The 26,960-nt window shown below is 36.7% G+C and overlaps 1 protein-coding gene across 3 annotated transcripts in view; it reads left to right on the top strand.

The window, feature by feature from the left end:
* PHF14 (PHD finger protein 14) overlaps nt 1-24,931 on the top strand; it is a 159,031-nt gene extending 134,100 nt beyond the window's left edge. For all 3 annotated transcript variants that reach the window (XM_021538345.3, XM_021538343.3, XM_077787788.1), the window contains one exon: nt 24,111-24,931. In XM_021538345.3, the coding sequence (XP_021394020.1) occupies nt 24,111-24,185 (75 nt within the window). In that variant the 3' untranslated portion in view covers nt 24,186-24,931. The remainder of the gene's footprint in view (nt 1-24,110) is intronic.
* The last annotated feature ends 2,029 nt before the right edge of the window (nt 24,932-26,960 follow it).

Genomic DNA, 26,960 nt, shown 5'->3' with positions numbered 1-26,960 from the left:
GAGAAATCTTTTCAGACTATCAGTAGACAGAGGCATATCCACATTTTGCTTGTTGGAAAACTACCAGTGTTGATTTGGATTCATCAAGGTACAGGGAACTGTGCGTGTCCTGCTCTTGGTCACAACAACCCAGTCCAATGGTACAGGCTGGGTGCAGAGAGGCTGGAAAACTGCCCAGCGAAAAAAGAGTCTCAGGGTGCTGGTGACAGCAGTTGAATATGAGCCAACAGAGTGCCCAGGTGGCCAAGAAGGACAGTGACATCCTGGATTTTAACAAGGCTGCTGTGGCCAGCAGGACCAGAAGAGTGACTGTCCCCCTGTACTTGACACTGGTGAGGCCACAGCTCGAGTCCTGTGTCCAGCTTTGGGCCTTTCAGTACAAGTAAGACACTGTGGTGCTGGAGAGTGTCCAGAGAAGGCAACAGAATTGGAAAGGGTCTGGAGCACAAGTCTTGGGAGCAGCAGCAAAGGAGTTGAGGGTGTTTAGTCTGGAGAAAAGGAAGCTTGGGCAGACCTTAACACTCTCTACAACCACCTGAAAGGAGGCTGCACTGAGGTGGGGGTAGGTCTCTTCTCACAGATAACAAGGGACAGGACCAGAAGTGGCCTCAAGTTGTGCCAGGGGAGGTTTTGATAGGGTGTTAGAAAAAAATGTATTGAAAGAAAGGTTCCTCAGGGTTGTAAATTAGTACCATCCCTGGAGATATTTAAAAGACTTGAACTTACTGGTGAACTTGGCGTTGGCAGGGCAATGGTTGGGCTTAGGGATCTTAGAGATTTTTTCCACTTAAATGATTCCATAATTCCATGATTCAGGGTTAAAATCTAGGATTATAGAGAATTTTATCTGAAAGCAGAAAAACATTCAAGTAGTAGCTTCTAATCTTTGGGAGACCTATAATCAAAATTCCAAAATGAGCTGCCAGTGGAGAAAGTTGCCTTAAATATGTACAACTGAAAATAGAACCATTCCCTGTATATTTTCCAATCCTTTGATTGTACTTGCCTACAGTTTCCCCCAAATTTTCAGTAGACTTTTTGTCCATTAGCTATTGATAAACTCAGTTAATCCAATATTGGTCACAGAGGGTCACATGTATATTATGAAAATAAATGTCCAGAGTTCAGGAGCATAAACAGAGGCCTTTAGAAAATACCTATCACAGAAGTGTAAAAAATTAATCAAAATAAAGTTGTAGTTTCTTTAATATATCTCTGAATCTGGGAGATACAATGCTCAAAATGGAAGACGATACACTAAGTGCATGAAGTAGGAGAACATAAGGGAAGAAGCAGAGATTTTTAAGACATTTTAGATGCTTATTTTTATTCTCATTTTCTGACAGTTCTTATTTATATATTTAGCTCTGGGAAAAAGATATCAATAAGTCAGCATTTAAAGATGGATTCACCTTCAGAATATAATTTGTGCATGTGTGTGTGCATGCTGTGCAAACTTTTGGATGTTTTTTTTCTGCAAAATGTTGCTTGTTTTAACAGTCTCTTTGTTGTTTCAAGGGTGATACTTGAAATGGGAAGAGACAAAGATGATGATTTTGTTCAGTGTGTAGGTAATCCTAAAGTCACCATTTTTCATATGGTAGCCTGATAAGCAGCAAAGTAAAAATAACCCAATTTTGAAGGCATGGTGTTACTTGAGAAAGCTTTTAGTGTCTGCAGAGGCACCAAGATACTAAAAAAAGGGAAGCACATTAAAACCTTACAAAAAAATAAATCAAATTACCCTGTTACTGTAGGAAAGATGAAGTGGAGGAAACTTCCTTCTCAACTTCAAGCATGACTGCAAGATCTCTCCTATGCCATGGACAGAAATACATTTGATCCCTCCATCCCTGCCTCAGGATCTCATGCAAAAGCACTAAGAACTCAGAGAAAATTTGAAATCAACATTTATTTCAATTATTTTATCTAAAATGAAAAGGTGGAAGAGCCTGGTGTGTTCTTTGAAATACTATTCCTAAAGCCTATGTTTTCTGGATTCTTCATATGATACTAAGTGTTTCAGGTGGAATTTATTTATCTCTAAAGTACTTGTATATAATAATACTGCATTTTGGAAACTAATATGAGTAAATTTGATTTCTTCTTGCCTTCATCATGCAGTCTTCTGTGGCACCGTTGTATGTGGCAAGAAACTGGACTAGAGAAATATTTGCTGTTATCCATGGTAGTTCCTTACTTTTTTGTGTCACAAGTTAACCTGCCAATGCCCATGTGTAGTCATGAAGCCAGGAAATTGTGCCAAAAATTAAAACTTTTCACATGCAGTATTGCAGATGCGCTGTGGTTCCAGATTGGTTTTTTTTCAGCTAAGTTAGCATCTATGAATTGTGATTTCTAGTTCACTGTTTAATACAAACATAGCACTTTGAGAATATGTCTTAACCAATTTTCCAGAGTATTATAGCTTTAGAACTTGCTTATTCTTTATTTACTGGATCAATATTACTTTATTTTCATTTAGATCAATGTATATTGAATTTAATAAGCACAGGGTCTCAGCGTTATGATCTGCGAAGCTTCCATAACACAAATTAGCAAATAATTCTGTGCAGTTAAATGGTATACTTTTCTTGTGGCAATCTTACCCCAAGAACTTGTAATTTTGGGTATTTGTTTTTAGCTCCATAATTTGTATCATGAATGGATTTCAGTATTGCAGTCAGGGGTATATGATTAAAATCACTGAATCAAAAAGATGAAAAAAAAAGGAAATAATTACCTCAAGGAGCTTTATTTTTTGTATAAAAGCAGACAGTACAGATTAAAAAAAATCAAAACCAAAAACAACAAAACAAACATTGTTTTAGTTCTTTTTACTGCACTGTACTGCATTTTACTGCATTTTGGCTGGAGTTTGGACTTAATAGGAGAAATCTTTTTTTTTTTTTTTTTAAGGAAAGGCTGATCATAAGGTTTATAATATTATTTTAAACATCTGGAAATTTTGCATTATTTTCCTACAGTGTTTATTAGTGAGCAGGTTATAATAGCCTCTACTCCTCTACATAATGTAGAATCTTAAGTTAGTAATAGAAAGAAGAATCAAGACAGTGATCACAGAATGGAACAAATTAATTCCTTGTCTTATTAATCAGTGAACTTAAGCTTAAGCTTAAGCTAGGACATATCAACCAGGAAAATAGAAGGTTGTTTGTATAAATATTTTTCCACAGTTAAAGCACTTCATTAATAGGCTTTATCAAATCAGACGAAGGATCTGAATCAAGCAGCTTCATCATCCATAGAGTCATGAAGTGAATGTCATCAAAAATCACTGGGCCTAAACACTTATCAGCTCACTATGATAAAATGACTGCATTTTTATTTGCACAATAACCTCAAATCCTCATATTAAAAAGTGGCAAATTTTTTGCCCTTTACTGTTCTAAGTGTGACACATGTAACAATTATTCATCACTCCATAAGGGATCATTTTTATCAGAGGCTTGTGTCTCTTCTGTATACATAGAATAAATATTTATGTTTTCTCATTTTTCTGAACTAGAAGATACTGATAGAATAGGTTTGAAGTGTCAACTATAATTCATTGCATGCAAAGAAAAGCTTTATACTGATACTGTGCGAAAGGAAAAGAATATCTGAATCATTTCAGCAGCAAGCTTATAACCAAGATAATATCAGCATTTTCCTTCTTGAAAATATATATGCCATAAATTAAAGGAGGTCTTCAGTATTTTATTAAAACACTTTGGACAAGTTTAACCCTGTCTTCAATGGGCATATATGTATGAATGCGAAAACTTTAAAAAAAAAAACAATGAAGGTCAAGTCAAAGTTAAAACGGGCTTACAGAAAACTTCCTACTAATCCTGCAAATTTATTTAGAAGACATTAGAAAACTATGACGTGTTTAGTGTCAATTTATTTTGCCCATTTTATTTGTACAGAAAACTTAGGATATTTCTAGTACTATTGTTTTGTACAATAGTAATGTAGTCTGGGAAAAAAAATACAAAATATGTGTATGCTGAGTGTATTTGAATGAGCTTTCTATTTAGTTGAAATTAGCCTGAGCAGTAAATGCAGTAGTAGTGGAGAGGTACATATCACAGTATATAATTATGTTTATATATGTACATAGTGAAGTAATTGGGTTAATAAGAATATAATATAATAATTTAGAATTCAAAATACACTTGTAATGAAGCATTTTATACACAAATACTACAGTTCTTATAAATACTATGGTATCTCACCACATTTTCAGCTCTGCTGAAAATCTTTTATACCCATTTGATTTGTAGTACTTTAAATGTCATATCCCATATTTCTCTAATCTGTTGAAGGGTGAGTGGTGTAAGTTTTGTGCTTTCTTTGATAATGCTCTTTTCCCAAGTCCTGCAGCAGCAACTCCCACATTTATGGCTACTACCTCCCTAATTCCAGCTGCAGCTTTGCAGTCATCTGAGAGAGGTGCACTCCAAGGTACCTGGTCGAAAGTGACATTGCTTTTTTGGGGCCAGTCCCATCACAAAAGATCCAAGGCATCCATCACAGCTTTTTGCAAACAAGCAGAAAGCTGAAATTAAGTCTTACTCTTTCTGATGTATGTGAGAATTTTACTTTGAATTCCAAGTGTTTTCTTACAGCAATACATTTAACTTTAATCACTAATTAGTATCACATCACATTGATGATGAAATAAGATGGGAGATTTAGTAAGGTCATGTATTTAATGAGAAGCATCAAAATATAATTTTGTGGGCTATACCCAGTGTTTTGGTTTAGAACTTCTGCCTAGAAATGTGATAATTGTTTTCTTTAGAAATCAGATATTAAAGGACAATGTGAGAATGAATCTTTCTATGACAAAATCACAGAAGCAGTCCATTTTAGAAGCAGTTAGTATGTTTAGGAGGTCTTTAATGTAAAGCTGTGAATTTGTCCCCACAAGTGTCATGGATAAGCTAAGTGATCTTATGGTATTTGCTGTTGTCAAATTGCATTAATATCTCTTGCATGATAAGAATGTCATTAATGTGAAACAAAAATTAATTGCTATGATAAGACAGAAAAGCTTGTTTAATACTGCATGATCAGTAGCTTGAAAGCAACTTGCAATTTCAATTTTAATTCTTTCTGTTAACATTTCCAGTTCCAACTGACTCTGATTTTTTACCTTTTGTGATTATTTGCAGACAGAGTGCAATTTACTCTTAGATTATACTCTGTAGAACAGCTTGCCAACTGTTCTTGCCAGAATGGTTGTAGCATATGTATTAGGGAATTTTTGCATTGTTGCATCCTAAAATCAATGTGAGACATAAGGATGATGAGTTATATTCTAGGAATTCCTTCTACTGTCCATGAAATGCATCTCATGAAAGCAAATTTCCAACTTTTCAGAGAGCTCAAAGCAAAGAAGAATTGGAGTCACAGTCATTAAAATCAACAGTGGTTCTATATCCAACTGCATTGAAATGAATTGAATACCTTTGGTTATGTTTTGTTTGGGTCTTATGAAACTTTTTTAACATTATACTTTTTATGTACACTGAACTCTGGTCAGCCATGTCAGAAGGCTCAAAATAACACAGTACTTCAATCCAAACAGCTGCCTACATGCAGGATTAGAACCTGCTTTAACTGGTAGGTTCCACTGCTTTGTGGTTCAGAAATAAGGAGTTGCAGTATGGCTGTATCAAAGTGTGGGATCCTGCCCTTGGAAATCAGGCACTTATTTAGGCCAGCACATCCATTTGGCTTTTGGCTATGAAGAACCATGCTGGCAAATTTGCATTCGCAATGCATCTTTCAAAATATTGTGTTCTAGGTAGTGTAGGAAAAGTTCATTAGACAAAAACTGCATTTGGCTACCAAGATGTATAGTTGCACATAGCAGAGGCTTTTCTCATTGTGGTAAACTCGGTATCTTCAGACATCAGATTTCATTATTAGTCAGCTATTTGTGCTTTGTCCTGAGAAGTCCTTGGTTGTCTTCATCCCTTCCAGAGCCATGGAAGGATCATGGAAGGATCCTGTCTACTTTGCAGAGCAAATGTGATGCCTGCATACAGATGGAGCAGACACACTGACTCCTAGTACCTCACTCTTTTCAAACATACATCAATCCTTCTGAGTCAAGCAAACTCCAGAATCATAAAATCTGTTAAACTTCAATTGACTGGTGGTGGCTTTTGTATTCCAGCATCTTCAGAATGTTTTCGGAGGAGCCCATTTCACCTCTTCTGGCACCAAATAACTTCATTAAGGAAGGCTGTCATGTGTCAGAAGTGAGGTCATATTGGTCTTTTCATGACCAGCATTCCAGTTACCTGTAAGTGTGTGGCTTAGAAATTTCAGCAAATCAGCCAGTCTTGCATTTGAAAAAGGTATTTCAGTGACATGTTCAGGAGAGATACACACCTACAGCTTTCTGAAGTGAAAGTTTCTTAAGTAACATATCCTTGAAAATGCCTCTCAGAGAGTAAAAAAACTTGTTAATTGCAGAGTATTTACTGCTTGATTTTGAAGGGCTTTATTTTTTATATTTTTATTTCTACATTAATGTAGAAAGCACAAGGCAAGCTTTTGAGGAGGTCTGGCCTTTCATTTGTTTGGACAGGCATTTTGTTATTAATTGACTCTTCTCATCCTTTCCTGCCATGGGTTATGAAATCATATGCCCTAAGGAATGAAATTTCAGATGAAATTCAATTATGCATTTAATATTTTTTGGATTAGTAGGGCACATGCATCTGGTGTGGTGAAAGCAAGATGATTTTATGTATAGAAGTAGTTAGAAAAATTATCTCAGTTGATACAAATATGATCACAACCTGCTGCACTCCTAAGGAAATCTCTTAACACTTGAGACAAAAGCTTCTGTTATCACTGTTAGAATCTGTTGCATTATGAGTATAGAAATTTGGCATAAAATAAACACCTTTGCTTTCCAGCTAGTCCTCAGTGATCAGAGGGGCTGGATGTGGCACATCTCATGGAAATCCCTTTGCTACGTATCTCATGATATATATCATGACTATAGGCCTCATTCCTATGCAACCTAAGAAATTTTTCTGAGTGATGAAACATTAATATGATGGGAGTTCTAAAATATTTTAATATCTGGCTTCTGTAAGTGATAGCAGAAATATGTCACTGTGTCCATATGGGTTGTGGCTGGATACTTCTTACTTCTTTAGAGAGAAACAGGGAGACTGGTGCCTGTTTCAGTTTCTTCACGTTAGTACTCTTAAATGTAAGATTAGAGGAAAAATTATGAATCTGAATCTTAAAAAAGCAAAAAAACTGCCAGAAATTTCCTTTCTAGGGAAATCTACTCAGTCCCCTACCTTGAACATACCTATAGGTGGAAAGCTGCTATGTCTACCTTATTCTTTTACCAAGAGAAGATGTTCTTTCAAGGAAGTAGATGAAGAACAGCAACAAAGAAAGAAGAGCTTGTAAGCTTAGAAGAAGCTTAGAAGAGCTTGTAAGTTTAGAAGAGCTTCTAAAGGAAATTATACTATGATTTTAAGTGTCATCCTAAGCATCTCCAGGAACTTTCCTGGTTAAAAGATGATAGTTCTGTGATGCAGGCTGTGAAAGCTAAAAGGAAACAAACCTGAAGGTGCTGAAAGTAACCTAAGTATGAAGGTCTACACATATAAAGAAAGCAGTTTGTGGGTGGAAAGGGGAGCAACATTGAGACATTATTTTCATCAGCTTTTGTCTAGTTATCTGCTCAAAACAACCAATTGGGCATGGAAAAAAAATCCCTTTTATTCTCTGTATCAGTGTATAAAACCTTGAAAATGAAAATGAAAATGGAAAATGAAAATGAAAATGAAAATGAAAATGAAAATGAAAATGAAAAAATATGTTTGGGACTTTACCCAAGGAGTAGGGAAGGTCTGTGTTGCATTTAATGAACTATTCAGACAAAATAAAAATCTTAGCTGTCACCTCAGTTACTCAGAGAAACTACAGGAAAAAGAGACTCACAGAAACAGCCTGTATTTTTACATAGGTCAGGGATACAAATCCTTTTCATTAAGCAATAAGATTTGCTTGTTACTGAGATCCAGTGCAGGAAAAATGCAGTTCAAATCACATTGGAAAGAATATTCCCAAGGAATGTATTTTCTGGGGTTTTTGGGTATTCTTTCTCTTTCCTGCACATATTTTTTTTTCCTTCCACCAGCCTAACTTTGAAATGTGCTTTATAGACAAGCCCTTATATTTTGTGAAAAATTACAGAAATTATTAAGGAACAAATTTACATTTCTGTGAAGAAGAGTGTAATACTGACAAATTTGAAAGAAACTATATTAAGAAAATGTTTGCTTCACAAATTATAGAAATTTTTAATATGGGTATACACCATTTTATTTTTTCTTCTTCTGCCCAAAACATGTTAAAGACAGACATCTCTATGAATAGATACTTGTTTGATAAAACTATGATAAAAAAGGCTATGATAAAAAGGTATGTGGCACTGTTGTGATGGGAATATCTTAGTGGCATGCTTCCATCATGTTCAGGTTTCTTAAAGACTGTTTGGTTTCTATTTTTTAATTTAAATCCCTGATATCATATTCACAAGTAATGAGCTGCAGCCTTGGTGCTGCCTTTGTGACACAAATGGACCCAGGCTTTCTACAAGGAGAACATGGGAATGCTGGTTTTCTGGCCAGGACACATACATGGCAAGCTGCTGGCATCTGTAAGCATCTGTCCTTTTCAGGAAAGAATCACTTCAAGAAATAAAAGACAAAAGTAGCAATATTCATTGTCTAGGAAATTACTGTTTTCTGTGATGGTAAACTCTGAATAAAGTTTTTCTGAATAGTCTCCTGCCTAGTGTGGAGTGGCTGTTTAAGGTACATGTGGTGCTTTCACCTGAGAAGAGACAGTACCGAATGACAGAGCTCTTGCTGAATATGGGGGCTTATACTCTCATGGGCTGCACCAGCAAAGTACCTAATGCTGTAATAACCTACAAATCTGAGCTATTCAACTTGGGATGAGTGTTACAATCAATTAGGGTAGCTACAATCAATGGTAGCTTTCAGTAGAGTGACTGTTCCTTTTCTTGTCAGACTTAGCCTCTTACCTGCCTTGTTGAGTCATGTCTTGATGTGTGAGGATTATTTCCAGCCATAGCTAGTGCAGAATGCTGGTTTTTATAAAGCCATCTGTGGGTCAGACATCTCAGTTAATGAGAAATGTGCTCTGTAGCATTGGATTACTACCTGGGTTAGATTTCTAATGCAATAAATTTCCAGGCATCCTCTTCTAGTATTTTCACAGCACTTCAGTCTATATTATGGTGGAAATTGGATTAAAAGGACAAAGCATGAAGTCATTTGCTGAAGCAAACAGGGTGTTATTGCCAAATTTTGTATAAAAGGATGCTGCTGAAAGGACTGCATGTCTCTCTTCTAATCCACAGAGAATCCTCTGCCTCTGAGTTTAAGGACTTCATTTCCAAGTACAATGCACAAGGGGGTACATAAACCTCTCTTAAACAGTTCATTTTGTGCATTCATCTCTTGTTTGCTTATGGTATTAAAAATGTTTTCAGCTTGGAACAATCCCATTCATGTGGAAATCACTTTGTAAATTTAAATACTGTATTAGTGACAATTCTGTTCAGAGAAAGTACTTCAACATGTTGGGCAATATCAGTAGCGATCCTTCTGTAATTAAAGTTTTAAATATATGAGAGAAAATTCTGCCTTTTATTTTTCCCAATGAAATAAAGATTTTCAAGAGAAATAATGGATTATATGTAGAGACAATGCTCACCATGTCTGAAAATGTGATGTTACTAGGTCATATGAATGATTGCTGTTCTTGGATGAAGAGAATATTATGTGTGAAACTTCCACTGTCCATTGAGTAAAGTTTGAATTCTAGGTGCAAGACAGGACATTAATGATACATGATACTTTTTAGAAATCAAAAATCAGAAGATAAATATCCAAAAGTTTCTACACCTAAGGATGTGGTTCTTGATCAGAATCTTAACAATTATCTTGAAGTGATGCAAGGTGGCCTAAAAATGGAAGTACATTCACGTAAAAGAACTTACCTAACTTCAGATGAACATTTTTCACAGAGAGATTACAGACCACCACTTAAATTCCATTAGAATGTGGTCTTCCTTGGAAAGCAGGTGCTGTCCTTCTGAGAAGGACAAATAGAGACATCAATTTCATTTGATCCTACTGGATGATGTAGTTACTTCCTTATTACATTATATTTTAAAAATTGACTCCATTCTCTATTCATTGTACCATATCAGACACCTTTTTTATATATTGCTTTTTGATTGCTCTCAAAGCATTTTTCCAATTAAATAATTTCCTGACAAAACCAAGTTTCTATGAAGTAAAACTGTTTTTCCTATATTTATAGGTTGCTGCATATTATAAACTGGCATATATCATAAAATTCATGCTGTTGATTGTTGTTTACTTTTTCTAGAAACAAAAAATAAGCATCAGAACTTAAAACCAGACAATTTCTTGTAATAACTACACTCATGTCTTTTTTTCTGGCTTAAGAAAAAACGGGTGATGTTCTGTGCTAGAAAAGTTAATGCTTTTAAAGTCTTCTGTACTCACTGAATGTAATAACAATGACAGCACTTAGCACTTATATAAATCTTTTCATGCATAGAGCTCCATCCTGACATTGAAAGTATTATTATTCACATTTTCCGGATAAGTTCTTTAACATTCTAGTAGTGAGTTCAATTTCCACACCCTCCAGGCCAAGCAAGTATTATAGTGGGGGTACAAATGTCAGAGATTTCAGCTGAGAAATTCTTCATCTGAGTCTCAGACCATTTACTATTGACACATGCTTTAGCCTTATGCTGATTTCTGTTAGTGATCCTCGTTCAGATTAGAATACCTTCTCCATCTCTTCTTCTTTTTCTTCACTGATACTTTCCAGAAATCCAGGGATTTTCCTGAGCTTTTCTTACACAGGGAGTTTTCCCCTTGACCTCAACTCAGAAGGACACCTCTAGAGACTCAGTATTGTTTTGATAAAATATCTGTAATAACTGTCTGATTTTTTTGTCTGCCCTGTAAAATCAGTTTATTTCTTTTATAAAAAATATAAAATATTTCTATTTGAAATAGTTTTATATACATTTTGATGCTAGCCACTTTTTAACCATTCTTCATGTATTAGCCATACTTGGAACCAAAATGTGATTAATGTACATGGCCATTAACCTGAGCTACTCAGCTTCCCTGATATTTCAATAATCATATTGAAAAGTTACACTGGCAGAATGAGTAGTAAAGTTATCTTTTTTCCTAAATTAAATTATTTAAATAGCTGATTTAAATAGCAGTGCTATAGGTTTCTTGATTTGTTGGTCATCTAAGTTACATGTAGAGGAGAGGAAGCAGCAAAATGGGTTGTCTCAAATATTAAGTGGTATTTGCCAAAGAAGAACATGAGCCTGTTTTTTCTACATAACCTTTTTATTATATACTACCTGTTCAGTTTTGTGAGTAAAGGAGACATGGTAAGTTTATCTTAAATCATTAGTAAACCAAAAAAAAGGAAATAGCTACTGGCTGGTAATTCTTAGAATAATGATATCAAATTCCTGGAGTTCCTGTATATGTAGAAAGGGAAAAGCCAATGAAGGAAACCAAATAGATTGCAACTAAATAAAATGAATGCAGATGGAAGCTTTTGCTTGATGTTGTTAGGTACCACTGACAGGTATAGGAGCAGCTGTTGAGCAAGAGAAGAGAGCAGCAAGTACCAAACATCACCATGGGGCCGTAGCTGACCCTCCATATGATGACAGACAGAGTGGGATGTCAGGAAAACACAGACATCTGAAAATAGCTCAGCTTCCTCTTAAATGCCCTGCTTGATTCAGGGGCTGTTTAAACTCGGTATCCATCCCAGGGAAGCGTTGTTCTACAGCATAGCTCATACGTAGCCCCACTCAATGACAGTGTTCAGCTCAGTAATCAGATGGGTTAAATATACTAATGCAAGTTGTGCCCCCTAATGGTAAAGTATACTATGGTGAAGGATATTGTGTCTTGGAAACACTGTGATGTAATGGAACAGGAGACAAAAAAACCTTCTGAGGCATAGAGTTCAGAGAGCTTCAAAAGGAGTTTCAATGCATGATAGATATTAAGTGACTTCAGACTGTTAAGGAAAAAGTACATAAACAACAGTTTATAATGTAAGCTCTGTAATGAGCTCTTCTCTCATAAATATGCAAAACACTAATTAGTTATAGCCAAATTTCCCTAGCTTTGGGAACCTTTTGGAATATAGCTTTTCAGTAATTGAATCACATCAAAGTATTTTTTCTCCCACTCTTCTAAGAGTGTTACGTGTGATTTGTTGGAGGGTAGGCAGAGATAGGAAGCAAGCTGTTGACAAACCAAAAGATGACTTTGATGTGGTTTAGTGAAACAGTGACTTACAAATTTATCAGAAAGCAATGCCCAATGAACATATAAAAAGCCCTATATGCAGTGACTACCAGCACCATGATGAGGTCTGTCAGTTAATTTTATTCTAATTTTCTGAAAGGCAACTAATTATTTTTTCCATGAAGTGTATAAATATTGTTCGATACTAAGTTATAACCTTATATTATGAGGTTTTGGAAGGAACTTCAGAGTATGTTTGAAGGCAGATGCTGCTTTTACAGGGCACTTTTTTGTAAAGTTCCTTTTGATGATATTTGAAGCATTAAATGGTTGGACATAACATTATTTGTAGCTGAAAGAATTTCATTTGATTCTGACTTCAAAAAATTACAGTGAAGCAACATCACTGTCATGACAAATTACCAAAACATTCCTCAGTATACCCACTGAATTAAATAAAATTTGGCTTTCAATCCTCACTTGGAAATGCAAAGAGGAATTGAGTTTGAGGAGGTCTGTTAAATCTGATACATTCTTTTTTTTTTTTCTTTCTTTCTTTTTATTTTTTTAATTTAGAAACTGATCAGCTTGAAACTGTTAAAACCTTGGTATATTAAATGTTACAACTTTGTTTCCCAATTGACTATGTGTTTATTACCAGTACACCCTTGATGCTTCTAAGGCAACTGATCTAAACTATTGTATGAAACAGCACTGTTCAGGCATGATTACAGGCTCAGAACAGGATCCTTCAAATAGAGCAATAAAGTCAAAATATAAAAACAAACTCTTCCTTTGCCATCAAGCCAACTGTAGTCCAACCTTTAAAGCCATAGATTTCTTGTCTTGTTAGGTTTCAAGTCCATGGCCAAATGGATGAAGGGAATAATTTTATGATTCTATGTAGTGAAATTAAAAGTACGTTTGTACATCTTGGAAAGCAATGATTTTGACTTTTGGGTAGGTCTGCAATGCTTATGTTAATTCCGATTCAAGGAATGAGGACAGTAGGAAAAGAGTAGATCTTCCATAAGAAATGGAAGGGGCTGCTAATACAATACTACAGATCTGGTCCTGAAATGCTCTTTTGGAAATTTGATTTAATTGACGTTGTTGAAATAATTGAAACATTTGTTCAGTAATAGTTGTTGGATTCCGAATTTCAATATCAGTATGTGTTTGGTGGACCCGCTGAAAGAAACTTTTAGGGTTTTTGGGGCTTTTTTAAAAGCAAAAGTCTTTTTTGTTTTTAATGGCTTCAGAAGTAGCACAGATTCTGTTTGCTCTCACAGTCTAGCCTTCATCTACTTCTGCAGCTTCATTCATTTCTGCCTGTTTTTCTGACAACTTCATGGATTGAGACTAAATATTGTTCAGTATTACAGTAAATATAAAGTAATTTCTACAACATTTACTTATATCACATTTTGGAAAATAAATTCAAAAATGAAGGCACTGTCATCATGTTAATTCCATTGAAAGTTCTAGCTTTTATGCTTTGAACCTGAACAGAATTTCATGGCCGTACTCAGGTGAAATGTTCCAATGAAATAATAAGAAAAAAACTTTCTGAATTCTTATCTGTCACATTATGGCAATATTTTCATGAATTCCCAAGTTATTAAATTTATAATACTGCAGTAGGTTTTTCCAATTAAATGTGCATTTTCTTTTGTCACAAAGAAGGAAAAAAACTTTAGTTATGCTTTTTACAGTAATTTAATTAAGCATTTCCTGTAAGTTCATTCCAGTATCTATCATGGCTCACTTAAGTTGAAATTCAGTGTAGAATGGTAGATTAATTGCCCTTTGTCTTCGATGAAATAAGAATCCTAAATATGCAGAGTCATGAAATTTAATTGTGTTCCTCAATTGCTTATTCAATGCTTTGGAAACCTGAATCAAGAAATACAGAAGAAGAGGGCCAAAGGTTGTTAAATGTAGCGAGTAACACAGATTTTGAACTTTACTTAATGAACCGAATGTTTATTACTATGAAATAAATGCACCATTTAAAGAATTATGGTGGCAATGTAAAACATTAAAACTCCAATTAATTTTGGTCAGAAGCGTGCAATGCACTCATTTTTCCTAAAACATTTTCATTAGGGTCTGTATTTTCTCTGTTATTGAGATAAATTTATTCCTTTCATATGGTAGTGCTGTCTTTTTCTGTCATAAACGTTGTTCTTCAGTGATGTGTACAGTGATGTCTTTCAGCTGCTTCAACTTTGGGCAACCTGTCTTGACAGTAGCTTCCAGAAGCATTTTTGTATAAGTCAGTTTTTATATTAAAGTACATTAATACTTTTCCATTTAATGTTGTTAGTGATTTTTGAAGCAAAGAATGTTCAGACCTCTTGATAAAGGGCTATAGATACATGTATAGATTATATGCAGATTATATTTCAGAAACTTATTTGAGAAAGCAGTTAAAGCATGTAGAAATCTTCAGCTGTCATTTAGTACCTACCAAGATACATGTATAGCCTAACAACTGAGCTCTTAAAAATTAAACTTTTGCTTCTTAGTTGTTTTTTTGTTTTGTTTTTGTGGGGTTCTTGTTTTGTTTTGTTTTGATTTGATTTGATTTGTTTTTCATTAAATAGTACTAAGGAATACAGCTATTAATTCCTTATTGTTTTCCGGAGCACCTTTTGTTGTCATGTAACTATTGTAAGAAGAAGCCATTTTATTTCCTAGCATAAGGAATACAAACATAAATAAGGTTTGTTTCTTATAATTTAGTAAATGTATAGTGTAAATATGGTGAGAGTATAACCATAAATATTTAAAATTATCTTCATTATAATATGCATTTCTAGGCTATGAAATATTATTCTGTAGTAGTATTGCAGAATATAGTATAATATTATATACTATATATATAGTATATATAATATGTATATTATATATACCACATATAGTATTATATAGTATACTACTACTATATACATATATAGTATATATGTAGTAGTATATATAAAGTATATATAGTATATATATGTATATGTATAGTGTGTATATATATATATATATATATCTATATAGTAAAATCTACAATCCATAAAAATAGTTATTATGCTGCTACGTAAGTAGAAAGTGCTATTTTGGTGTCCGTGTATGCGTTTATATTTGCACAGATGTAATTATTGTAATTGAAGGACAAATCTACCTTAGAAATTATCTTATTCATGATGGTGTCAGATTTGAAAACAGAGTGCCCTCTCTCACTGGAGTGGAAATTAAGACCACTTGTCCTATATGGGCACGGTACAGTCCTGTTAAAGCTGCTTTTCATCTCTTTCTTATTTGATGTTGCAGGTTTGTTGTATCTAAGCATTTATAGGTGCAGTCGAGTGTTCATAAGCCTGAACCTTCAGAGACTCAAATTCTTAAAGAGGATACATTTTCCTCTACTTTCTTCAAGGAGAGCCAGCTGAACTTGTAAAACAATGGTTGGGTTTCAAGCACCACCTGCCCTGAAGAGGATCCCAACTGTAGTGGCAGTCAGCCAAAGGGACCACTCAGTGGAATGGTTGCCTTCTAAAAAGGAGAGGAACAGATGGAAGATTTGAAATCTGGCATGAAATTCCACTTCTGTACTAAGCGTTAAATGAAATTTGACTGTAAGGGCTCTTGCGATGGTACATTTATCTGTATAATCAGAATTAGCAACAAGGAAATAGAAAATACAGAACACTGACAAACATTTCAAAAAGACTAGAGTTCTTGTAGCAGTGTGAGTTAAAGGAAGGAGTTTGTGATAAACATGCAGCTGCTTGTAGCTTCTTAAAGAGGAGCATTAGTGTAAAAGCAGTTCTGCTGGTCTTGCATTGCCACCTAGAGCTCAGCAGTCGGTACTGCTTGGTAAGGAAACTGCAGCCTTGCTCTTTTCACTGTACAGGGTGGGGTGGAGAGCTGCTTCCAGTTAATTGATGTCCTGGTTGCTTACATTGTAATGGTTAATCCCTTCATAGCCTCCATTTTATAGTGTACCAGATCAGCAGAGATTGTGCTGTAGGACTTTGGTGGGCTTTGACAGTAAGAATTAATGGCAATGCGCATTAAAAGGTATAACTGTCAGATATCCAGTGGTCCCAAAGGGGGCATTTTCTTGATGGCTGCTTTAGAATTCTTCATGAAGCAAATGTCAAACTTGTCAAAGCTGTCACTATGAAAATGATCCATGTAGCGAGGGTCTCCTTTTCTTGGGAAACAAACATCTGCCTTATCACTGCAGAGCTGTGGTTACAGAAAATTGTCATCTATCACAAGAAATTTATATTTGCTTCTAATATCCATTGATAAAGAACTGTTCCTTTTGTACTCTATTTTTGCACCACTGTTCATTACAAGGGCTGTCAGTAAGACTATTGAAGAAGGTAATACAGGCTTTAGAATTAAGATAACTTTTGAATTTTATGCTGGAAGCTTTCCTTTTGGTGATTTAACAGAGAGACTATCTTAGCTCCCAGTTTTTCTGACACTCATTTTGTTCCAAATTTGGCCTGTGACTTTGGAAGCTAGACTTTCACATACATAAACAAAAGCTCTAATATATAATAAATTCTTTTTTTTCCTGATTTATTTCTTAAGTGTATTAAAAGTATTTTTATCTACTTCCAACTAGTGTTTTCCTAGCTAGATTTTGTGAGGCAAGAGCTGAAATGCCAGCTGGGCATCCTTAATAATTTACTGTTAGTCATTTTACAGATCTTTTGGGTTAACATACTCTAGAAAGTACTGGTATCAGAATTTGGTCCTGAGTGCTTTTGAGATGTTATTTCTAGATTATGTACTAGCAGAGATAACCCTTTAGTCATTCCTCCTTACAGCAGGGCATTTTTGTGTTTTCCATACTTTCTTATTATTCAGATGATTCTTTACATAATCCTGTAATACAAAGCTGTTTATTAAGTTTAGAATATCAATTGTAGTTGGCAAATTACGCAACATTGTAATGCAACTCCAGATATTGCAGGTGTGGTGCAGTGAACAGAAATGGGAATTGATGCATGTCCTAGCACAGCTAATTAATGTGTGATCTGTTCTATTTGCAGAAGTGTCAGATTTCCTGTAGAGTTAAGAATTGTCTAATTCACTGTCATTTTCCAGATTTTATTTTGTTAACTAATGGAGGAAAAATAAATTCTCAGACATTTTGAAGGAAATTGGTTGGAAGGGTTAAAAAGAGAAAGGGATACTCAAATCCCTATTTCTAGGCTTTTTTTTTTCCTTTTTCATTCCAGAATTTGTCTACAGGGGAATATTCTGGAATAATTACTACAAAATTAACTTTCTGTGTTAGACCCATTATTCCTTGGTCAGAGAATAATGTGGTTGACCTTAAATATGCTTTCAAATGAGATGAAATTGTATCACAGTCTTTCTGAACTGTCAGCTCAAAACTTTAGAAATAGAATTTAAAATTCAGAGTCTTACCTTTAGTTTTTGTCACCTAAAGATATCTAAATATTGAAGTGTTCTCATTAGCTTTATCAAAGCTGTTGAGTGCTTAATACTTCAATAAATCAAACAACTATGTGGCAGATTTTAGGGTCTCATTTCTAAATTCCTGGCCCTGTTCTATCACTGTGACTCTTAAATGCTCAGCTACCAAGTATAGACTAAGCAGTGTGAAAGAAGAGATGTCCATAGGACATTTGAAAACATCTGCAGAGCACCCAAAGGACCCTTTAATCCAGTACCTTGTTTCTATTGGAGAAAAGGTGGGATGCCAGGGCAAAGGATGTAGGAGAACTGATGTGGAAGGTCCGTATCTCCATCAGCGTCATCAGGATGCAGGCTTGAAGAGCTCCTGAGCTGGCATTTCAGTTCAGAGTGTTGGGTTTAGCAGCACTTTGTAAAGCTCTTTGTACTTTTCCTTATCCTTGTTGGTTTTGTAAATCTGTAATAACAGCAATTCCAGACTAGTAAGCTTCATTTATTTCAATATTAAAATAATCTTTGGAATGTTGAGTGCACTTTTTCAGCAGGAGTAGTAGTACAGTCTTGAGGTATTCACCTCCCTTGGCTATTACAAGTCACCAGATCTCTGCAGAGGCATCTTTCTGGTGAGTGTATTTGTTATATGATATTTGAGTCTGTGGTTGCCTAGTCACAAACAATACTGAGGCAAATTGATTTTTGGCATCCGATGGCAAGAACTACTTTAAAAGTTTTACTGGTGACATCTGCTAGGAAAAACTATTTAGATTTTAGGATTTTTAGAGCAGAAAGCACTAGATACTAGAGTTATAGGTGGCTAGAAGAAAAATAAATAATAATATCAAAAAGAGATGTGAGGTATTAATGAAAATAATGTAAACTGAATGTCTGTAGGCAGAAACCAGAATTCAGTATCTTGTCCGCTGTGTAGCTGTTGGTAATAGAAAATTTGCACACTGCCATCATGGACTGGTTTTTAACATATAACATGAAAATAAAAGATTTTCCTTTGCTATTCATCAGAATTAAAAGCATTATAATGATAAGGATAGGTGATAATTACTAAAACAAATATATTAAGTATATTTAATCTGCACTCTTGTTTTGCATAAATTCTTGATAATTAGGCTATACAGGCTATGTAGATGAAAATTCAAACATTATTAATGACATTAGAAACTCCATCCATTTCAGTATTCCGTAAGCAATCATCAGGCTGCCTCTTGAGCTACTAAAAAAAAAAAAAAAATAAAGCATTTCATAGAAATCTTGCATTGTCAGCAAACTGAAATAGTGAGTTTTCACATCTTGTAGTACGGTTAATATGTGATCTAAATTGCCAGTTCAGATCTTCCCCAAGCATACTGGCAGTAATAGAACACTTCTTATAATTTGTAGAGGTTCATGTCCCAGATTATTCTGACATTGCCATTCTGAGGCCTCTGCTGTCACTTCTTTTCTGGCAGAAAGCCACATGAGTGCCAAAACTGGTGGTTCATTGCCGCGCTCCGGCCCCAATCCCTGTTCTCAGCCCCGGCTAGCTCTCGTCCTGGGGCGAGGGCGGGCGATTGAGGCACCCTCCGCCGCTCCCAGCTGGGCTTTGGAGAGTGCCTTTGTGGGTTCCGGGCAGTGCTAGCAAGCCTCGCAGTGGTAAATGAAGAGCGGATCCTGCTGGGGGCTAAGTCCAAGTTTATTGTGGCCAACGGGGCCAAATATTCCAGAACGGTGCTTGCACTGTCCTGCGGGGAGTCAAGGATATTCTCAGAGGGGCCAGAATCTGCCTGCAGGCAACACCGGGATGCCTGTCTGAGAATACCCGACTTCGGGAGAAAGGGAGAGGGAAGAGGAGTAGGATTTTTAGCACTAACAGCAGAACTGGGGATCGGTTTGTCTGCTGGTGGCTGTGGCAGACTTTCGTAGTGATTTTTAATAATACCTCGAATTTGTAGGGCCAAATGGGTGAATTTGGAGAGAGAGAGATCCGACTGCCGCAGGATCTCCCTTCCCACCTGGTCCCAAAAGGGCACTTGGTATAATTTAGCTGCCGAAATGTCCGGGAAGGTTTGCGACAGCCACCGGACAAACTGTTTAACTTGTGATTTTTTAACCTTTATACCCCCCACTAAAAGGATACCCACAACCTGGGAATAAATGCTCTTCTGCGGCACGGACAGCCTTGCACCCATGCTGTCTGATGTTAAAAGGTGCCGCAAAGTTTACAATTGGGGACACGAAAACGAAAAACAGAAGACCGCCCCACCCGCTCTTTCCCAAGTCCTTATAGCTTCCCACCCGGGAAGGGAAGCACCGGAAGCTCACCAGGGAGCACTGAAAACAGGGATTTTTTCCCCGAACCCCAGGGTGAAAGAAACCCACTAAAAAGGGACAAACCCCCAACCAAAAAGGACAGGGAAAGCGCCAGAGACCCCTATACCAACCGGGGGGTCCGGGAGGGTAGGGAAGAAACGAAAAGCCCAATCGTAAAACCTCACCACGAGAGGATCGACTCCGGAGGTGCATTCCGGAGCTGCCGGTCCTGTCCCCGGGAGCGCCACCCACTAGAACATGGGTCTGCTCCCTCCGGGGTAGCTGACGGCCAGGAGGACGAGTCTTCGGGTCCGAACGACCCTAAAAATCCTCAGACGAGGGTCCAACGCCACAGAAAGGGCCCCACGTTGGGCGCCAGCTGCCGCGCTCCTGCCCCAGATCCCTGTTCTCAGCCCCGGCTAGCTCGTCCTGGGGCAAGGGCGGGCGATTGAGGCACCCTCCGCCACTCCCAGCTGGGGTTTGGAGAGTGCCTTTGTGGGTTCCGGGCAGCGCTAGCAAGCCTCGCGGTGGTAAATGAAGAGCGGATCCTGCTGGGGGCTAAGTCCAAGTTTATTGTGGCCAACGGGGCCAAATATTCCAGAACGGTGCCTGCCAACAGGAACCCAGACAGGGTTCTGACACCAGCTTATAAACTGTGAGGGAGGGGTAACCGACGACTAATGGGGATAGGGATAGGGAGTGGCTCCGGGATGGGGTGATATGATGTGGTCCAATGGGGGAAAGATATGGGGGGAGCCCCAGGTCCTCGCCCAATCACCCGGTGCCCTGAGTAGAAGCTTCTGGATGGATGGGAAGGAACACCGAGTGACAGACAAGGCACCAGGGAGGGGTAAAGGGAAAGGCTGCGCCTCTTCCAGGGTGATGGACAGCCACTGGAGAGGCGGGAAGGGAGGACAAGGCGGGAAAACTGGGGACAAACCAAGTTGTACATGGGGGTACAAAGGAATAACCCGATACATAATACAAGAATAATAAAACATACAAATAACACAACTCCACAGTTCATACTTTCCAGTGTTCCCCAAAAATCCTTTCTTCCATCTTCTTTGTGCTGGCACTGTTGTTCATGTGGCAGTGCACAGGCCTGGGAACTGATCTGGTTCAAGGCATGTCTAACAAAGAAGTTTTCTCCCCTTGTGAGAAAAATCAAACACCATTACTCTGACCTTTGCACAGCAGACAGCTGTGTTCAGAGATACCAAACTTCTGTTTTCAAATGATGTGTGTTTCTGTTCTTGAAAAACAAGATGGAATAAAAACACTTTTACAAAATTAAGATGTTTTATGTGGAGCATGGTTCAGTGCAATGCTAGTCAGACAGTTTTCAGGCATAAAAATGCAAAAACACCAATACATTTAAAAAATCAGCCAGGCATCTGGATGACTTGTGCATTGGATCTGCCCATATAAATCAAATTTATGTTCTGCTGGTAGATTTTACCTGTTTGAATAGGTTTTACTTGGCTGAAGCAACAGGAAATCAACAAAGGAAAAGTATTAGTTCTGCAAAATATCCCAAAGTTGATGCTTCCATCTGGAATATTCAACCCAAGCAAATCCTAGAGCTGCCATCACCAGCAGCCCTCACTTCTGCATTCAGAATACAGTGATCACTGCAGCTGCTGCCGTAACCTTGGAATTCTGCCAGTTGCAAGCATGACCTTTTGAGCACAGAATTAAGCATTTCAAATTTACACAAATCCAGAAGATTTTCTAAAAAAAACCTCATTCATTGGATAAAAACTTTTTTGCCATCAAAAGAGTCAGGAAGACAATATTCAGTATTGAGGCTAATGTGCCTTAACCCTTTTGTAGTCCTCACTGAAGGTATGGTCCTGTTGTCTCTGAAATTTGCATGCTCCATCTATTAGGAGGGGAAGCCCTAAGCAATATGTGAAGAGTTCTGGGAAAAAATGATAGTGTAGGGTTTATATTCCTGTATGAGGGAGCACAAGTCAGGACATCAGAATAATGTCGAGTTGAGTGCTAGGAAGGTGAATTAGTTGGCACTGAGGTCAGCTGGAATACAAGTGCTGTAGGTAGGGACCTTCAGAAACATGCAGATCTGCTGTTCTTTTATTAACATGTTCTTCATTAAATAACCAGGCTGATTTTCCATAGCAGGCAAAAGTTTCTGTGAGTGTTTTTTTTTTAATTCCACCATACTCTTTTGTCACCTGTAAGCAGTAAGCCTGGTAACACCTTACTCCTTTGATGTTTCTGATTCTGCCCTGTGTGTTTTCATTTGAAATTTGACCTCTCTATGTAACCATACATTGCACTCTCTTTAATATATTTTACACTTCTAATTTCAATGGATCTTCAGTGTTTGGCTTCACACACATGCACAGACATGGTTTTTCAGCTAAATTAAAAGAGCCACAGGAAGCACTGCATGTTTTAAAGGTAACTGAAGAGATGGCAGTCCAGAAAGAGAAGAAAAAAAGCTTTAGCAGTCAGTCATGTAAATATTTCTCAGTGCCTAGGCTGTCCCCAGAAGGGGGAAGATTCAGAGGCATGATGGCTTGGAGTATCTACTACTTTAATAGAACAATTAGCTTTTCAATTTTACTACAGTTGGGCGTAATATATTATCAGATCACATTTTTAAACGAGAATTTTTACTGCTATTCTATTTTGTGCTGGCCATGTAATCTTCCTATATATTTTCTACCTCTAAATATTATAGTTATTTTTACAAAGCATGCTTTGATGGTGAAAGAAGGGCTAGGATGCAAAAGGATAAAGTTATTTTCCTACAGGAATGAAAATGCTCTTTTAAAATAGGAAAATACATCTCGGGTTACTGGGTCCCACCTAAATGTCTTTGGTGTTTCCTTTCTCTCAACTGTTGGCTTGTGATGAGTACTGTTACAGCATCCAGGATGCTTCTTCATTCTGAAATGTCTATTCGTTCCTTTTTTGTGTTATTGGAATGTGGAAGATTCTCTGTAAATTGAATTAAAATGCAGACTAGAAAACTGGTCATATGCTGAAAATGTGATAAGGACTGTTCATGATGTGATGAGTTGCAAGTTACCTTATAAAATAGTTTTTTTCACTCTTCCATAATTTATACTTTGGAGGTCACGATTTTGTACAGGACGTGAAATAGTATCCATTCCTATGGAAACAGACCTTATGATGTCACTTCATTTTTTCAGTGAGATCCAGAGGAACCCATAGTGAATTATGAGCCTTACTCTTGGAGCTGAAGCTGTAGAATATTGTAAGCATGCTGCTGCCTGACATGCTCATGTTTCCTATTTTAGACCTGACTGATCTTCAGATAACATATGGTGGTACAAGTAATTGGAAAATTGGCAGACCTGTCAAGAAAATATGCTAGATGGGACAAAAATACGATGCTGCAGCACATAAAGTGTCTCTGAAGTTAAATTTATTGTCTTTTATCAAATGGTGAAGTAAACATATCTGGTCACAAAGAAATGAAACATTTTTCAATGGCAGATGCTTTTCAAAAGTAATTTTTAGTACAATGATGAAAGTTCTTGCATTCAAAACTTATTCAGTGGGAACCTCTGGTCAAGAACAAAGGAAAGGCGTGTAATACTTTCTGCTGTAGGAGTTTGAATATATTGTCATCTGTGTATGATTTAATAATTTCTTTATGTAACCATGCAGTAAAATGTCAGTAAAATATTTACTCATTAAATTTTTTTTCTGCTATAAATGTTGGCAATTAGATTTGTTTAAATTTTGTATCATTTTTATTTCAACACTTGAACAAAATCAATCACTTGAATAAATGATTTTTAGCTTATTTTTATGCTCATTAGTCAGGCAAAAGATGGCAAAAGACTGTACCAAATTCCATACATCTGAATAAGCAGAAAAAGTATACTTTTTCAATAAATTGATTAATGTTCAGGTTTTCATTTTCTTTTACAGGAAGATGAAAATGAAGCTGAAGCAGAAAATCCATCTCAGGAGCTGAATTTGGAACAGAAAAAATCAAAAAAATAGGAGATTGCTGTCTTGTTTGAAATATTTGCAAGTTGTGTAACAGTGGTTATAGTTTCTCATTGTAAAATTAAGAAAAAAGTTCTCAATAAAGTCATTGAAAATTAAATTCACGGTGCACTGGGGAATTAATTAAGTAGCTCCTGGTGATATTCTTGATTACATTAAAAGCTGAATTATCAGAACTGAGTACTTTACCAATAAAATTTTGAAAGCTTTTTGAACACGTTATGGAAAGCTGATGGGTTATTCATCACATGTAGCATTTACTAAGCAAATAGGGCAATTTTATGTTTTACTCTGCAGAACAGTGTTATCCTTAAAGGATAGTTATAACTCAGACGTATTTTGGTATTTCTGAGCAAGAGCTTTGATTCTTAAAAGTTAGATAAATATGTTCTACTAAAGGAGTTCTGAAATTTCTTCTGATCAGTGATTAAAGTAAATGTTTCTGAGAAGTAGGTAGAGGTAAGAATTTTTTTATATGTATGGTACATTTTCAGAAGTAATTACTTTTACATTTGTATTGTGATTTTTAATCGGTTTCTTGCTGCATTATACTTTTCCTTATGTAAACCTTTTCCATCTTCATGTGATCATTGTCTTTTAATGAATGTCAAGCTTTTGTCTTGAGTAGGCCATCTTACCCAAGTCTAATTCCCTCATGCCATTTTTTTCATTCTAACAAAATAAAATAACTTATTTCTGTGTCATTAGACCTTCAAGTGAGTAATAAATATCTAAAATAACTTTTCTTTCTATAGTCCTAATTTTGTTTTCCAATTTATCATTGCTTTTTAGCCTGTGCTGTTCACTAAATGGGAAAGTACAAGAAACTCAGAGGTAGATTTATAGCCAGATAGTTTCATAGATTCCAATGAAAAAAATAAAAAATCTCACTGTTTCTCTCTTGGGTTTAAAACAACACTCACTGGAGTCCCTTCATTGAAGTTTATCATGCTCTAGAGAAATAAATTATCTTCAGCTGAAAAAAATCACTTTTTTTCCCCATTCTGCTATACTTTCACTGTTACTATTTGCACTGAGTTTTAAATCAGATTGTAAATAGTAATCATACCAAATTTTATCCTTTCTGTGTAAATTATATTTTCAGATATTTTAAAAACAACATGCCTATGTTTAAGCAGTATCTTTTATGAATTCTTTCCTGGTTTATGAGGTTCAAATGTGTGTAGCTCGTGGACAAATTTTAATCACAATTACTCTACAAGAGTTTAATAACACTAGATCTCATTTTAACAAATGCAGCTATCATGTAAACAAACATATAAAATAAATTCAGCTTTGGTCCATTTGGTGCAGATCAAGCACTGTAGCCATCTTAGAGAGGAGGTGGGGAATATGATTTTCTCTTTGCTGTAGTGGAAGAGACAGATTTAAGAAAGACAGAAGCAGAGTTTTAGCATGCAGGACCTTAGGGACTGTTCTCTGTGCAGTGATGTGGAGGATCACAGGGTAGGTGAAAACAAAGGAAATGCTTTTCATTTTTTCTGCCTAACCCAAAAACCATAGTTCTCAGAACTTAGTTCTCATCAGGATCTGAAGAAGGGGTAGGGTGTCCAGTGGAACAGGCTGAAAGGCCTCTGAACTTTGAAGGACAGAACTAGTAACTTACAGAAAAAGATAAGATAATTAAATTTTATGTAGGGGCTACACAAAGGAGGCGTAATGACAGGGGGAGTTACTGAGATGGATTGGCCTGGACACACCTTGGCCTTTCAGCCTGAACTTGATGCACTTCATGTTTAGGTTTATCCTGCTTGAAATTAACAGATAGAGCTTCATTTGTGTAAAATATTTGAATCGTCATAAAATCTTATTTCCTTTCAGTCCATAGTAGCACACTTGCTACTATGGACTGTGACAGCCCAGCACTGTACAGGTGTGGGAGAAGAGAAGGGTGGTTATTTACTGTCGAAGACCACCCTAGGTTGCGGGGTGGCTTCGTGTGGTGGTAAAGTCTCTCCTCCAACCCGTGCTTCCAAAGAAAGGCTCAGCAGCCACTTGTTGTTCGGTCTCAAGGCAGTTTATTGTAAGCTATCTAAAAGACTGTCTTCTCAGGCTGCTGCAGTTTGCTCAGCAGCTCAGGCAGAGGCACACACACCCCTGACACCCTCTCTGTCTGCTGTCTTCTTCTTCTCTCCCCCCGCCCAGGGCTGCTGCTATCTTTTATATGATATATTAAGTGTTACATGTTTACAGTTTTTCCCCAATACCTATACCTATATTAAAAGGTGCTTTTCTACTCTAAACCAATCTGTGAGTGCCAACATCACCAAAACCATGGAGGTAAGGAAAAAGAAAGAGGAAGGACAGGACCAGCCAAAATCCCTCCATCTTAAAACTTCTGACCCCCATGTACAAAACTAAAACCTTCCTGTACAAGCATTAAAACCCCGCTGTACAGCACTAAAAAATTCTTCCCTCTACTTTGTAACTACTTCTACTACAATATCCAAACTTTTGTGAGTTCTTGTTCTTCTGCAAGGTTGGTAAATCATTCCATGACTCAAACTCGAAATCACAGCTGTTTCCATCTGCCTGCCAAGGTCTCAAATGCTTCTGACCGGGCCCTGGAACCTCCCAAAATGTCTGAGGGACATTTTGAGTTCCCACAATTTACTGTTCAGGTTTTGTATGAAAATGCATTACTTGGCTCTCGAACACCTGAGTGAAAACAATTCAGACATTGAAAGATACCATTTGCTTCCATTTGATGCATTACTCTGATGAGCTTTAAAGGAGTATTTCCATATC

The sequence above is a fragment of the Lonchura striata genome, chromosome 1, assembly GCF_046129695.1.
Source record: "Lonchura striata isolate bLonStr1 chromosome 1, bLonStr1.mat, whole genome shotgun sequence".
Lineage (NCBI taxonomy): Eukaryota > Metazoa > Chordata > Aves > Passeriformes > Estrildidae > Lonchura > Lonchura striata.
This window is presented reverse-complemented; position numbering and strand designations above follow the sequence as displayed.